General features: G+C 46.2%; 1 protein-coding gene across 7 annotated transcripts in view; it reads right to left on the bottom strand.

Annotated features, from left to right (window-relative positions):
* Positions 1-14,908, bottom strand: part of CREBBP (CREB binding lysine acetyltransferase) — a 95,944-nt gene extending 81,036 nt beyond the window's left edge. For 5 of the 7 annotated variants that reach the window (XM_083872654.1, XM_083872653.1, XM_083872652.1 and 2 more), the window contains exons 1-2: positions 14,125-14,908; positions 92-804 (exon numbers count right to left, since the gene is read on the bottom strand). In XM_083872654.1, the coding sequence (XP_083728780.1) occupies positions 92-804; positions 14,125-14,209 (798 nt within the window). In that variant the 5' untranslated portion in view covers positions 14,210-14,908. Of the gene's footprint in view, positions 1-91; positions 805-13,829 lie in introns of all 7 variants that reach the window. The other 2 variants (XM_083872656.1, XM_083872655.1) reach the window with 2 other exon arrangements.
* Between the last annotated feature and the right edge of the window lie 287 nt (positions 14,909-15,195).

Here is a 15,195-nt window from a genome sequence, read left to right on the forward strand (position 1 = left end):
GTCCCAGAAAAGGATCTACTGCGTTTCCCAAACACCTGTATGGAGAAAAACAAGTGCAATAAATAGAATACAGTAAATGGCATGTACATACTTTAGTAATTGCTCCTGTCTGTGCTGTGTTCAGCCCGGTGTGCCCAGCCATCTGTGGAGATACTTGGGTTAAAGTCTCTGCCAGCACACTGCCTGCATTCCCCTGCATGGCAGGGGCAGAATATTGCATTCCTGCTCCCCTTCCTCTTCCAGCTGCCCCAAGAGATCCATTCATTACCTGCCCTTGTCCTTGCTGAGGCTGATTCATTAAACTGTGACCAGAATTACTGTTGAGAAGGCTCTGGTGTGTCTGACTGAAATTAGTATTCATACATATCCCAGCTCCAGTCTGTGATGTTGCGGGGCTGCTCGTCACCATTCCCACTTGTTTTTGTGCTTGAGAGTTCAGAGTTTGGGATGCAGGTGTGGTAGGTCCAGAGGTGCTGGCTGCTTGCTTGGCCAGGCCTGGAGCAGAGGAGTCTCCTGGGTTCAGAGGGCTCTTCCCCATGGCCCCCAGGCCCCCGATGTTGGCGCTGTTGGGCTGCCCCTGGACCTGAGCGCCGACTCCCTGCTGCACGGGGCTGCTCGAGTTCACATTGCCAATTCCTGGGTTTAAGGAAGAGCTGCTGCTTCCCCTCAGAAGTTCAGAAAGTTGTTTGTGTTTGGAAGCCGCATCTGGAACGAGGTTCCCACTGCTGTTTAAAAGGCCCAACTCGCCATTGGGGATCAGCTCATCAGGAAGATCGTTTTCCAAGTCAAACAAAGATCCGAAATCTACAAGTTAAAACAGAAACACGGGTGAGAAAACATGACGAAGGAGTAGCTAAAATATTTATCTTTGCTACTTTGTACCGGTGTTAACAATGACAGGCATTCAGGATGCCTTTACCCAAGACTAAGGAGTGAGTGAGGGTCCCAGAGCCTTTCAGAGCACAGTCATCTCACGCTGTGCACACACAACCATGGCAGGGTACAGCACTGGCCAATAAACACGTTTTCTGGCAAGAATTTTGACAAAACAAAGCTTAAGAAAATTAAGGTGGCATGAATACAATGATCTAATCTAATGGTTAAGTTTCCTTTGTTTTGGCTAAAAGATGAAGGCAGAAATAACATCAGATTTTTTTTCCTATTGATTTACTCTCCCAAAAGAGCAATTACATCACCTTTTCCAACCTCCTCTGTAATCCCAAGCCACCACATTCACCCAGCAATTTTACCTCAACCCTGTCATTTATGTGCCAAAGAACATCGTCCAGCACTGCTTCAAAACTTCACCAAAGAGCAAGAAGGATTTACTCAGCAGTCTGATCCCAGTCTCACATATAAAGACATTTAAGATCAGTTTCTAGTCATTGACTTGTACCATGATCTGCTACCTCAGAAGATCCTGAAAGACACTCAGCATTTTCTCCTTGTGATGCCTCTTGAATCGAGTCACTGCTCGATTCCTAAACAGCTCAAATAATTCAAATTGCTCTGTAAGTGCCCGGCCCTCATTTATCATGCCCAATATTGACAGAGGTAATCCACACACTCTCCAGATGAGCAAAATAAATCAATCAAATCTTCATTAAGCCACTTGAAGGAACAGCTCTGCCTGGCTGCAATATCCAGACTAATAAAAAAAGTGGTGGGGCTTTTTTTTTTTTCCCCTTTAAGGGACCAATTCAGGTTCACTAAAATATTTTATTGCGCATCATAAGCAGCATCTGTGTAACAAGGTTGTTACTTCACTGTATATAGATACTTCTATGTGAAAATAAAAGTTACATATTTGAAGACGTAAGGACATGCACATACAGCAAGATTTATAAACATCTAAGCAGACCAGCCTCAATACACCAGAGTAGCTGTTCAAACATGCAACACATCTTGGAAGAATTTTCCAGTCCGAGGATGTGAACTAAAACAATCACTTCTCACTGTAACACAAATGTCTGAAAACTTTATTTTGCCCCCCAAGCCAGCCCTGACAAACCCCAGTCCTTCACACTGAGCAAACAACAACATTTTTTCCAGGTTAGAGCAAAGAAGAGTTCTTTACTAAAGAAAGACATTCCAAAAGCTTCACTGTTTTAAAGTTTAATTCACTCTTCAACCACAAAAAGTTGGTACAAGACCCAGGCTGCAAAAATGATGTAAGATGGTACATTGAAAAGAAACAACAAACCTCAAGCAACACATAAACTGTATCACAAAGCACAGATGCACCACCAAGCCATCTCAGTGCACTTTAATATCGTGCATTTCATCAGCATGTGCCTTCCTAATTCAACCTAACTGAAGAAAAATTAATAAAAATGGTCACACTGCAGACTTGCAATGACTAGTGAATTACACGAACGGGCACAGTAAACAAAGACAAAAACATTAAATTCTGGCTGTTTTGAGGCACTCAAAGGACCATGTCCTTCAGGAGCCCACACTCTGCCTTCATCACCTACTGGAGTCAATAATCCTTCCAGGACTGGGTGATGTCGGCCTGACAAATACAACACCCCGCTCAGCACAGAGCCCCTGCTCCCTTTCCATGCAGCAAGGACCAAGCTAACATTTCATTTATCAAAATTCATTAAAGCATTTTTAATTTCTCTTACTCGCTGCCTTTCCTTTCAGGTCTTTAGTTTACCTTTCCTGCTTGTCTTCTGGAAAAATTCCTGGTGTATCTTTAACTCCATGATCGCTTCATCTCCTCCTCTTTCCTACACAACCACTCCACACTGACCACGCTGCAGTCTGCCAATTCCTATACATGTTAATTCTACTTTCCCTCTTCCAAGATTTCCCTATTTCAGCTTAGAGGCTCTGCCACTGGCAGCAGCTGCAGCTGGAGCCTGACCAAATCCATCTGTAAGTGCCTCACCAAAGGTGGGACACGAGGCCAGGGCTGAGGTTTTGCTTTTGTTAAATTGCTCTCACCATCCCCACTCTCCCCAAATTCAAGGTTTACAGCGCTTGTTCACACAACTCCTGTAAATCCCACAGAAAGGTGTTCTTCCAAGCTTCTGCACCAAAATTGTTAATATTTCATGGACAATAGATGTGTGGGTGCAGGGATAGGGGAAGAGAAGAAGAGAAAACGTGAAGGGGGAAGATGTTGCTGTGGCTTAAAGAGTAGTTTTTTCCAGCTCTGTTTCAAAATGGGATGCTGGAGTATAAATGCTCAATTTGTTTTTTTTTGCTTGGCTGGCTGGACTCTCAGTCTTGCCAGAGCCAAGAACTGGAAATGTTTTTGCAGTTTACAAAAAAAGGGTGAAGAAAGCATTTGGGAATACTGCCACTTAAAACCTGAAATAATCTACCACTCCTAAGCTCCTGTAAGAAGGCTGTACATTAAGGTTAGACATGGAAAATGTACAGCTCTGCCAGCAGGAAAATAAAAAGCAGGTAAACAACTTAACACAATGGTCCTGTAAAAATTCACCAAGAATTCAATTGTTCATGCAATGATTAATCATCTTCTTTTATATTTCATCAGAGTCATGCACATTAAAAACAGCAACACAAGGCACATTTTACAACGGTTATAAAATACAACAGAAAACAGAAATCTACTTGAGCATGTCTGCAACAAATCCATAAAGATAAGAGATTGTCTTGGCAGTTATAAAAAGAATAAATATATTTACACACATATAAAAATCTGCCATAATAGGAACACGGTCCATTTCTACTGACAGAAAAATGAAAAGCAACTGCAGTCCCTCCATCCTCACAAGAAGAATGGAATTGATCCCATTCTCAATGCTTCAACTACTTCTCAAAAGCAGCTACTACTAAGAGGCTAAAAACTGAGAGATGCCTTTGCTTTGCATGCAGTTACCTGAAGCAATGGTCAGGGAACATCTCTGCTGAGAAGTCCCACTGAGCTTTAACCTGCTCCACCCTCAAACCTGCCATGCACCCAGCACACACCAGAGCAGGAGAAGTGGTCTGGATTTTAAAGGAGAACAGATTCCCCAAAGCATAAGGCACATACCTTTAATTCAGTGCTCAGGGAGCAGCAGAGCTGACCAAGGCTGTGTCATGGCACTTCTGATCCTAAACCTCACACCTTTCATTGCCTCTGTCACATAAACCAAATGTCCCCTGAACAGCACAGCACCAAAACCCCAGAGATTACGTTTTCTGGAAGGCATGGAAAGGCACTAGGCAAGTACCACATCCCCACTCTTTCCAAAGGGTTCCTTTTCCAATTTGAGCCTTCTGCATTCTTTGAGCAGCTATTTTCACACATAGAAGATAACCACACTTGAGACACTTTCTCTCCTAATTTCAGTCTTATGAGCTTAAATGTCACAGTTTTCTGCCTTCCTGGACAAAACTTTCAGCAACCAGAATTAAAAAAAAAAAGACGTTCTGTTTCCTTCCAGACCTTCTCAGAAGAAAAACCCCCAAAACTGTGCTGCATCCTGAAGGCAGAACTTTCTCATCTACACAACTGCTTGTGACTGTTACCAAGAGACTTCCCTAATATACATTTTCGATCAATTAACTTGTTTCAATGTCACCATTTTTTCCCCTTTAGCTCAACCTGGAGAGGTGACAAACAAAGTGTTTCATTATGCGACTTATTATCTCAAATGTATCTCACAGCAAGCAGGAGGAGAACTATCCAGTTCAGTTTCATTTTTTTACAGCGTAATCTTTGCTTGAGAGGTGCCTGTGAGTTTTCCTGGGAGTCACAAACTGACTGCTCGTGGCAGAGCAGACACTCAAGTCCAGCACACAACCAGCATTTTCACCGTGCCTTTCTTTCATGCCAACGTAGCTGTTACATTTCAGTGAGCCCAATTTTGTTTTGTAAGGCTTCTTTCAATCATGCCAGACCCCAGCAGACAAAGCCTCAACAGTGCAGAGCTCCAGCCGTTCCCTAAAATTCACTGTCAGGTATCTCCCCTCAATAGCCACACTGTGTGACACAGTCAGCAATTACCACATCCATCCCAACTTCCTTTTGAGGTTTGAGGATTCTGTAATTTATTGTTTCACAAAAGACAATTATTGCATTTAGCATTTTAGAACAATTAAACGACGTGTCATGGAAAATCTAATATTTCCAGTAAGGAAACTTTAGATTTGTGTCTTTCCCTAACAAGACAGGGGAAGTTTAGGAACTGACAAGCATCTGACCTTGACTTTCAGTAGAGCAGCATCACTTCTTCCAAACACCACGTTTAACAACCAGACTGAGAATGATGAGGGACCCAGCTGGGTTAAGAAGACCCTGATGGCTGGATGGAGGGTGGGGAGAAGGAATGAGAGCTCCAACACAGAGGATCTGGATGAGTCTCAACAATTTATGGCTTGAATAATAAGATATTTGAATATTTAACTAATTTTCTACCTGCCTGATCATTTAAACTACTTACACTTGGGATAAGAAAGGAATACAGTTTGGTTTGCTCATTCCTAAGTCACTGGACTGGTCCAAACCCAAATATGTTGATATGAACCTCATCTTCTGGAATCCTTGGGACTTATCTCTAGAAAATTGATTGGAATCATCATCACAGCTCTCTCCTGTTGACAGGCCCTCAGTCACTCAGGCTGGAAGGGACATGAGGTCTGTCTGCAGCCCAGCCCTCCACCTCCTCTCAAAGGGCAGATGCTCCAGCCCCCAATCTCCCTTCACTGAACTCCTTCCAGCTTCTCCATGATCTTCCCAGTGATGGACAGGAGGCTGAACAGTCTGTAGCTGACTGAATTGTCTTTTAACCCTTTTTGAAAATGGATTTAACACTTGCCTTCTCTTGCTTTCCTGTGGGTGGGATTTTAGAGACAGCTCCTAGTATCTCCCCAATCCATTCTGATAAGACTTCAGCAACTAAGTGACTTTTCAAAACTGAGGCTTGTTACAAAAACAAATAATGAAACTGATGGAAAATCAGTTCTATTCCAACCTCTACTGCAACAGTACCTGTATTCCTGACTCAGCTCCTGACACCAGCTCCACCAGCAGATACAGGAGCCAGGATGGGGAAAATGCATCTCTCTACACATTTATACCACCACTGAGGTGTGATAACAACTACCACCTGATAGAGGAAAAGCCACCTGTTCTGTCCCTGTCCTCCTCCTCACCTCCATGAACAGAGCGTGGTACAAACTGAGATCCTTCCTTGGTCACACCAGCTTTAGTCCCCAGCCTCTCTTTCCATTTCCATGTTTTGTATCATGATGTCAAAACCTCAAAGTTCTTTCTCTCTGCTGTACTTGTCCAAGTTGTCTCCACCATCTCCCTTTTGCTGTGTTCATAGTGACAACACCACCTGTGTTAAAAATCTAGAAAAACCTGAGATACTGGTTTATTTCAGAAATAATTAGTAGGTTTAGAGATTATTCTACCCTTTCATAAAAATAAATCACAGATTACTTGAATGTTTCCCTATCAATTACAAAGCAGTATATGAGAGCACATTAAATGGCCCTTGCACCTGGCACTAAAGTTTATATAAAGAAGCAAATATGAAAAGTATCCAGATAAGAAGCTGGTCTCTAATCTGTTCCTAGAAGCCTGAGGTGAATGAAGCCAAGGTAACCCCAAAATGGCAGAAGCAGCCTAACAAGAGTGCTCACTCTGGTCTGCTCTTAAAAACATCAGATGGCAAATGATGGATTGCTTATGCCTTCCCCTGCCCCTCTCCAAAACCATTCTTCCTCTTAATAGTTTCCCAAGGTAATCTTCACTATTTTGACACAGTTGCCATGTCTGCTCTTGAGAACAAGTCTAAATCCCACCCAGCAGCATCCACAGGACACTCATGGCTACTGTCCCAGTGCACATGGCTACCAGGCCAACCCTCTCACAGACCAGAAGGCTTCAGTAAATTTATTTACCATAAGAAGAGAAACTCAAACAGAAGGAAGAAGAGGCAATCTGCCTATGGACTGGGAGACACCACTCTGGGAACATCAGCTTCTCATTCACAAGATCATCCCAATGAAGATTAAATACTTTAAGGTTCTTGGAGCACATTAACATTAACAGAAGCGAGACTGCCTTCTCATCCTATCACAAACACACATCATCTCTCTCGCCCAAATTTAACAGCTGACAGAACATTTAAGTTCAGAATGACCCTTTTTAAAAGGAATCATCTGAGAATCTGGTAATTAATAGTGGGCACTTGCTTAAGTCAGCATGAAATGCACAGTCTGTACCAAGCCAGTGTCTGCTTTGCCTGCCTTGAGCTGCCAGACCCACAGCTCCCCTTATGGCTGTGCCACCCTCACTGCCCACCTGGAAAGGGAATTGGCTCATAATCCACAAGGACACGAATCATCTTGAGAAACAAACTTTAGCTGTGACATTCCCAGGCCAGGGAATGTCGTGAATATATTGCAAACACAAGTGGTTCAGGTTTTGAAGTGTTCAGTTCCTCGTGCTCCCCACAATGACTGACAGTGTCAGTGGTGAGAACTCGAGCTCAGCTCTGGCTCAGGAGCTCCCTTCATCAGCTACACGAGTCTTTCTATGAAAATTCCCACCTTTACACAGCTTCTCCAACAGAACCACAGCACAGGGCTATTCTGGGAGGAGTGAAATTTATAAATACATACTTGAAGTAATATTATGAAACAAGGAAAAAAAAAAAAAAGCAACATTACTATGAAACAGGCAAGTCTGGGGTCTCCTCTGTGATGTATAAAAGCTGCAGAAAGTACACACTCCATTCTTTTTAACGCCACTTTTTCCTCCCTATTCCTGATACCAAATTGAAGGGAACTGTATTTTGCTTGGCGACTCGAATTCAGCTGTGCAAGGACATACAACCCAAAACAAACCAAACATACATGAGGAAGCAAGAGCAGACGGGCACTTAAAACTAACAATTTTTGTATATTTATGTCTAAAAAAGCTTCCAATCCTAACTGATGATACCAAAAACCCCAATTCCCCCACGAATATTTTACTTTAAAGCGCTGATTTCAGTGAGATGAGGCTGTTTCGAACCACTGTCATTAATACTTTCCTTCAGGAACTTTACGAACTTAGGAAAAAACTTCACACCTATTCCAAACCAGACTCATACTCAGTCCTTACTCAACTCAAGCCACTTGGTAATTTCCCCATCTCTTTTCTCCGTGAGATGACACCACACAAGAGATGACAGAGGAGTGATGTCATCAGCAACACCCAAATAACCCAAGCTACCCAAGTGGCAAAGCCAGGGAGCAGCTCGTGCTCTCCTGGTGACACACACAGACAGGGGCTAAAATCTCATGTCCTATTTTACTTCTCACTCTGCAGCAGAAGAATGATATGTGCCCAAGAGATTGAGAGGAACATCATCCAGGGAAAAACAACTCCTTTTCCTAATGTCTTCCCAAAGAAGCTTTCACAGCCCTAACAGTGACTGGCAGGGAAGAGAGGAATTATTTTACAGATTTACAAATAAAAATATATCCACACACCAACTGCAAACCAAAGAAACGTTGGTATTTATCCAGTGTCATAAATAAGACCCTCATTTCTCAATGGTGGCAAATAAAAAAGCAGGAAAGGAAGAGTATGTTAAGAGATTTAGATTACAAATTATAATTATCGCTGCTAATAGAAGTTGCGGTTTTCTTTTAATTCACACTTATCGTTCTGCAAAATACTTAATAGTATTTGTTGAAGCATCTTTATTAAAGAGTTTTCCAAATAAACAATTTAGGTTCTCTCTGTATCTTAGACATCTGAGAAGACAGATGGAAAACATAACATATGTTAAAAGGAAGATTTACAAAGCAAAAATTCTTGAAAGTGTAAACCAAATTAGGGTGGAAAGTGTCAGATTTCTAAGTTATCCCTCATGTTTTTTCACTGTGTAAGAACAAACCCCAGAATTTTTAAAATTGGGTTTTTCAACTACCCCTTCCACCCTGATTTCACATTAACCTGCAGTATTTTGTTAATAGGGTGAGGTGATTTTTTTTCATGTTCTTCTCTCTTAGCAGGCAGCAACACTAAGTAAAATACCTAATAAAGATAAACACTAAGAATATGTGGAGGTTTTTAATACGGAGCCGCAGGTATAATAAAAAAGCCCAGCATGTTGCTGTAGAAATAATTAATGACACTGGACAACGATTCCAAGGAATGTCCAGCCAAAATAGAAAGTGAATAATCTGCAGTAGAAAACTGGGAATCATTTCACAAGCTACCAAGAGATCTCTGGAGAACAGCAAAGACACAGCCTCTATTGCTGCCTGCTGCTGGCAGGGCTTCTCCAGGAGCTCTGTGCCACAGCACAAGACAGCTGAGTTAACTTTAAGTCACTGGAGGGGGAATGAGTTTGAAGTCCCCAGTACATGTGCAATTATCAAAGTATGAATTTCAAAAAATAAAGGAATGGGCAAAATGGTAGAACTGTGGACTGTCACGTATGATCAGGCTGCTCGACTTTTCATCCCACACAGACACGAGCACCAAACTCCCTGGAAAAACCTGTAACAGGCCACAAACCCTGAGAGCACACAATACCCCGCTATCAGCAATGCCTCAGGAACTGGTAAGAATTAGCTGTGCTAGACTCTATAAATGAGCCCATTTCTAATCTCACAAATCTCCTGTCCCAGATCACAAACGCTGGCATCAAGTTATGCGGGTCAGTCACTTCGGGTGAAAAAGAAATCCAGTTTGTATCAAGCTTCTAGCTAAAAGTAAACATCTTACTTGGCATCATCCTCTCCTATCCACCACCCTCATGAGTCTTAAACAATATAACCATGAAGTATTCCACAAGAAACAATATAGCCATGAAATATCCCACCTGGTTTTTCCCATCCCAGACAGTTAGGGCACAAGTACAACAAAAGAAACAACCAACAAAAACAAACAAAAACTAACAAAAAGGACATTCCCGTGGAATAATGACAACTACACACACTCGTTCACCTACAGCTTTTCAGAAAAATGAATTTGTTCCCTAAATTTTCTGCCTATAAATCAGAGTGTGTTCACTTAATGAAATTATCCTTTTCCTCGTTCCAGGGAGAGACTAAGGAAATGTGTAACTGTGATTCTTGCTGCCACAGCACACATATAACACTCAGGTTTTTCATCCAAAACAAGAGCAGACCGATTACACAGGCTTCCATGAACCCTTTAAAACAGCCATACTAATGCTTTCACGTGCCCAAACAAAATCTGGGTTTAGATTACCAACACGTCACTCCATCTGAAGTCTCTGCTAAGAACGTGAATACAGGCTAAGAAAAAACCATGCTGTCTTTTCCTTTAAGCTACTTTGCTTTTTTGTCCATCTCTTTTCAAACGAAAAACTAAATCCACTGCAATACACCTATCTGGTTTTTTTGGCAGGAGAGCAGGATCAAATCGGGCTGTGCATCCACACGACATGAACTCCCTCCTGTGAAGTTGTGTGGCTGCCTGGGAGTCAGCCAGAGATCTACTTATCTCTGCACGTAGGGAGGCACGTGTAATAGGGCCAGCCCCGTGTAAAATCCGGGCTCTGGATGCCAACACACGGGTCGGGAAGAGGAGTTATCGGGGAGCTTGGCCCGCAGCTCTTGCAGCGGCAGCCACGCAGCTTAATCTGCGCAGGATGGGAAGTTACAGAGGAGAAAAGAATGAAAAAAATCAACAAAACCCACTATACAAGGAAGTATGAAGTGAAAATCTAATTCTAATGGACTTTGGAAGCTGCTCATCTCGCCTTCTTCCCAACTTCACCTACTTTGGGAATCTGTTAACTCCTGATGCCGTCAGGGACAGCCTCTGCTCTGGCCCAGATTACGCCGTGTTGTTTCTGGAACTGGCGCAGCACCACAGCAGCAGAAGCTGCAGGGAACACAACCAATGCAGACAGAAGCACGACTTTAGTGAAACCCAGACCCCTCACCAAGCTACCTGCAGAAAGAACCACAGTCCAGGGGCCCCTGAACACCTCCAGCTGTGCTGCTGCTCCATTCAGGCACGTTTTCCCCAACCAGCCGGAGACCAGCTCGAGAACGCCGCCAGGTCTCTCTGTATATTCTGCTCAAGGACCAATGCCAGCAATGTACAAAACAATCACAACGCTCAGCACTGAAATAACACACTGCCATAAGCAAAGTTACTGTAATTCTACTTTTTTTGTAGGAGTCCCTTGTTTATTCTGTGGCGCTGGATGAGAACATCTCACAACAGCCACAGAGGAGACAAATGTTTAGGTATGAAAACGCCTGTGTATCCAATAAAGCAGTAATTAGACAAAAGCACTACTCCTACCTGGCTAGACAAGGAAAAATCTTTCCCACGGACATTTTACCACAGGAGTCAGCTCGTTCAATACGGCACAGTAATGGCAAGCGAAGTTAACAGCCAGGAGTCTTAACCTTCTTTATTGATACAAAGAGCAGCAGGGCAACTGCAAAATGGGACTATCATGAAACTTAACGATGGTCACAGCACCCATTTCTGTCATCCTTTCATGTCCGCGCCCTTCTGCGAGATCAGACACTGGATTTAGCTGCTTAGGTTTAACAGAAAAGGCCGCATCTTCACAAGGTAAGCAGACCAATTCCAACGACACCAACTTTGCCCCGGTAAGCTGAAGGAGCTATTTTTATCAGAAAGATTAAAGGCAGCTAAAAACTTACCCTGACAAAAGGAGTTGCTTAACATCACCGCATCAAAGCATCGAGAGAAACATAAACAAGGAGGAGAGCGGTTGCTTTCTGCCCGATGTTCGGGCCTGCCTTCAGAGCCTCGGGTGTGAGCATTTATTTTTGCAGGCTTGAGCTGAAAGTGCTCAGCCGGGCCCGACGCGGCGGCGGTGAGAGCACGCACCAGTGTGGGGCTACCACTGCAATTACAGCTCTGCTCAACGGGACAAGAGTTCTGCTCAACTCACTGCTCATCCAGGGCAAAAGCCTCAGATCCATCTCTCCGGGTTCCCCCGATCACAAAGGCCACTTTCCGGGTTAGAAAAGAACTTTTCCGTTTAAGCCCCAGCAGCAGGGAGCAGCCTGGTTTTAGTTCCAGGAGCAGGGATTTGACAGCAATCACTGCTCAAACTATTTGTATCGCCTGCCACAACGCACAGAAACCTTCAGCGATCCTTCAACAAGCAGCATTAACTGCTGGCAACAGACCTAGAAGCGATTTTCCTAAAAACAACCCTCTCTTTAAGTGCAACAAACACTACCCGCACCCCTGGCAGAGAGGGACTTTTGCCTATGGAACACCAAGACGATGACAGAACTCCACTTGTCCAGAATTCAACTCGGGGTTTGCCATCCCAGTGCCCCCCTGAGCCCTGCAGAACTTTGTGCAGATGCTGGAGGTTCACACATCCACCACCACACAGAGCTCCCCGAGACACACGAGAACTTGCTGAACAGGACGTAATTAACACTGAAGCATTCCAGAACAGCCCAAGTGAACTTCAAAAAAGAAAGAAGAAAAAAAAAAAAACAAACCACCAAAAAACCCAAGGCACTGGCTACCAGGAGAGTCTAAAATGTCTCACTGAAGAATTAAAGACCTGTAAATTGTATTTGTCTTGAGTTACAAAGAGTATTTAGCAGCAACTTCGCAGATACAATACAATGTTGTGTATCAGCCTTCCATATACTCCGCAAGGCATTAACAGGGCTCAATCCTCACCAAGATATTCTCTGACAATTGTTATTTGATACTGTTTCTTTCTCCCTTGTTTCACTTATTTGCAGGCTGAGTAAAAAAAGGTTTCCACAAAAAAAACCCCCTAAAGGACACGAGCATTTGTAAACTGTTGCCAAATGCGGCCCGAGCAAGACGAAAGAAAACCACAGAATTTATCAGCTCAATTATAGTAATATTTTTTTTTTCAGTCTATGAAAACACAGCAGGCATAGCATGATTAACTTATCACTAGCCCTTCCACAAGATTCATTAATCTCTGAAAGAAGAAATTCAAGTCCAACAGACTTTGTGCTCTTCCGAAGCCACTCTTTCAGGGATTGAAAGAGCCGGAACACCGGGAGAGGCCGGGCCAGGCACACAAGCTCTTGTGCACACACGTGTGTATTTACAACAAGCACACGCCGGCTGGAAAAAAAGAGACATTTTGATGCGCTTTATTATCTACAAACCCATCACAATTGTAGAAAAAGGCACGCTAGAGACACTACACGACACAGACAAGCCGCAGTGACTGCCAGGCTGCCGGGCATTTCGGCATCCGAGCGACCCCGCAACTTCAATTATTATCTGCGAATCGTTTGGGGTTTAAAGGAAAAATGATTGAAACAGTTTAAGCCGAATGCCTTAAAACCCTGGTCACAGGTTGGGAGGTTAAAAAAAAAGCACGAAGTATTAGCTGGAGGGTAGAACTAGATGGGCTTCAAGGTCCTTTCCAACCCAAATCAGTCTATGACTAAGAAGCTATTAAGGAGTTTTTATTCCGTAGCGTGTCACACACAGGGGCACAGCGAAAAAGCCTGTATAGGGCTATTAGTTGTGAGTAATCTGTGGGGTTTAAGGAGTAGATAGAAACCTCAGCTACCCTCCCAATAAGGCGCCTTCAGCTTTAAGCTAAAGGAGGGTAGATTTAGATTCGGTATCGGGGAGAAATTCCTTCCTTTGACGGTAGCGAGGCCCTGGCACAGGGTGCCCCATCCCTGGAAGTGTCCAAGGCCAGGCTGGACGGGGCTTGGAGCAACCTGGGATAGTGGAAGGTGTCCCCCAAGGCAGGAGATGGAACAAGCCAGGCTTTAAGGCTCCCTTCCAACCCGAACCATTCCACGGCTGTACAATAAGCAGGACGGTCGGCGCTTCCCATGCCTGGGCCCTTCTCCTTCCCTACCCGCACCCCACTCACCTGCGCACCCCCCCATCACCCAAAACGAGGAGGAAAAGAAGGGAAACCAAACTAAAAAAAAAAAAACCAAACCAAACCGTCTCTTTCCAACCGCTATTTATAGCCGGGACGGTACTTGGCGTACGGGTCCCGCCCGGTAACTTCGACTGCAGGAGGCCCAACCCACCCCCGCCAGGAACCGCGGCAGGGCGGGCGGGCCCCCCGGGCCCCCCCTCCGGCGGGGCGGTAAGGGCGGGGGGGTATGTCGGGGGAGAACCGCCGTAGAGCCCCGCCCGAGCCACCCCCGCGGCCTTACCTGTGCTATCGCTGGCGGAGAAGCCCGGCGAGTTGAGCTTGGCTCGCTTGGGGTTGGGCGGCCCGTCGAGTAAGTTCTCCGCCATGGTGGCCGGAGCGGCGGAGCCGGTGATCGTTGTCGGAGGGCGCTCGGGGGGGGCCGAGCTCGCTGTCCCCCGCTCCTCCGCCGCACGGGAACCCAACAGCGCCGCTCAGTGCCCGGCCGGCCGCCCCCGCTCCCCCATGCCGGGCCGCCGCAGGCCGCAGGGAGGAGGGCTCGGGGCGGGGAGCGAAGGGCCCAGCGCCCCCTCCCTGCCGGCCGCGCTCCTCCCGGGCGCTCCCCCCGCCGCGGTGCCCGGATGGCGGCTCAGGCCGTCACTCGGGGCGCATTCCGCCCCCCCACACGCTCCCCTCGCCTCGCCCCGTCCCCTCCCCTCCGCGGCGGCGGCTTCGCCCCGGCCCCCGCCCGCCGCCCGCCCGCGGCCGAGGTAGGGGAGGGAGGAGAGGGGGGGGAGGAGAAGAGAAGGGAGCGGGGGGGGGGGGGGGGGGTCGCGCAAAAAAAAAAAAAATTAAAAAAAAAAAAGGAAAAAAAAAATCACCAAAAAGCGGAAAAACGCGCCGACCCCCCCAAAAAACGCCCCAAAACAATGAGCGCGGCGCGGCGGCGGCGGCGGCTCCCGGTGGCGGCGGCGGCGGCGGTCGGTTGGCTCCGGGCGGCTGCGCCCCGCTGGGCTCGAGCCCCCCCTGTGCGCGTCGGCGGCGCTCGGCGCGGCTGCCCCGTGCGGCGGCGGGGCGGCCCCGCTGCCCCGGCCCGGCCCGGCCCGGCCCGCTCCGCCCGCGCCGCGCTCCGGCTCCGCGACAAGATGGCGGCTGTTGATTCCTCAATTAAAAAAAAAAGTTTTTTTTTCTCTTCTCTTTTCCAGAGCCCTCGGGGGCGGGGCGGGGGCGGGGCCTGCGCGCTGCGTCACCGCGCTCGCGGGCGCGGCCCCGCCCTGCCGGAAAGGCGCGCGCGGCGCCGGAAGCGACCGGCGCCGTCCTCAGTTGCTCCGCTGAGGGGCTCGGGGACGGTGTGGGAGGGGAGGGGAGGGGGAAG

The sequence above is a fragment of the Zosterops lateralis genome (assembly GCF_965231275.1).
Source record: "Zosterops lateralis genome assembly, chromosome: 15".
Classification (NCBI taxonomy): Eukaryota; Metazoa; Chordata; class Aves; order Passeriformes; family Zosteropidae; genus Zosterops; species Zosterops lateralis.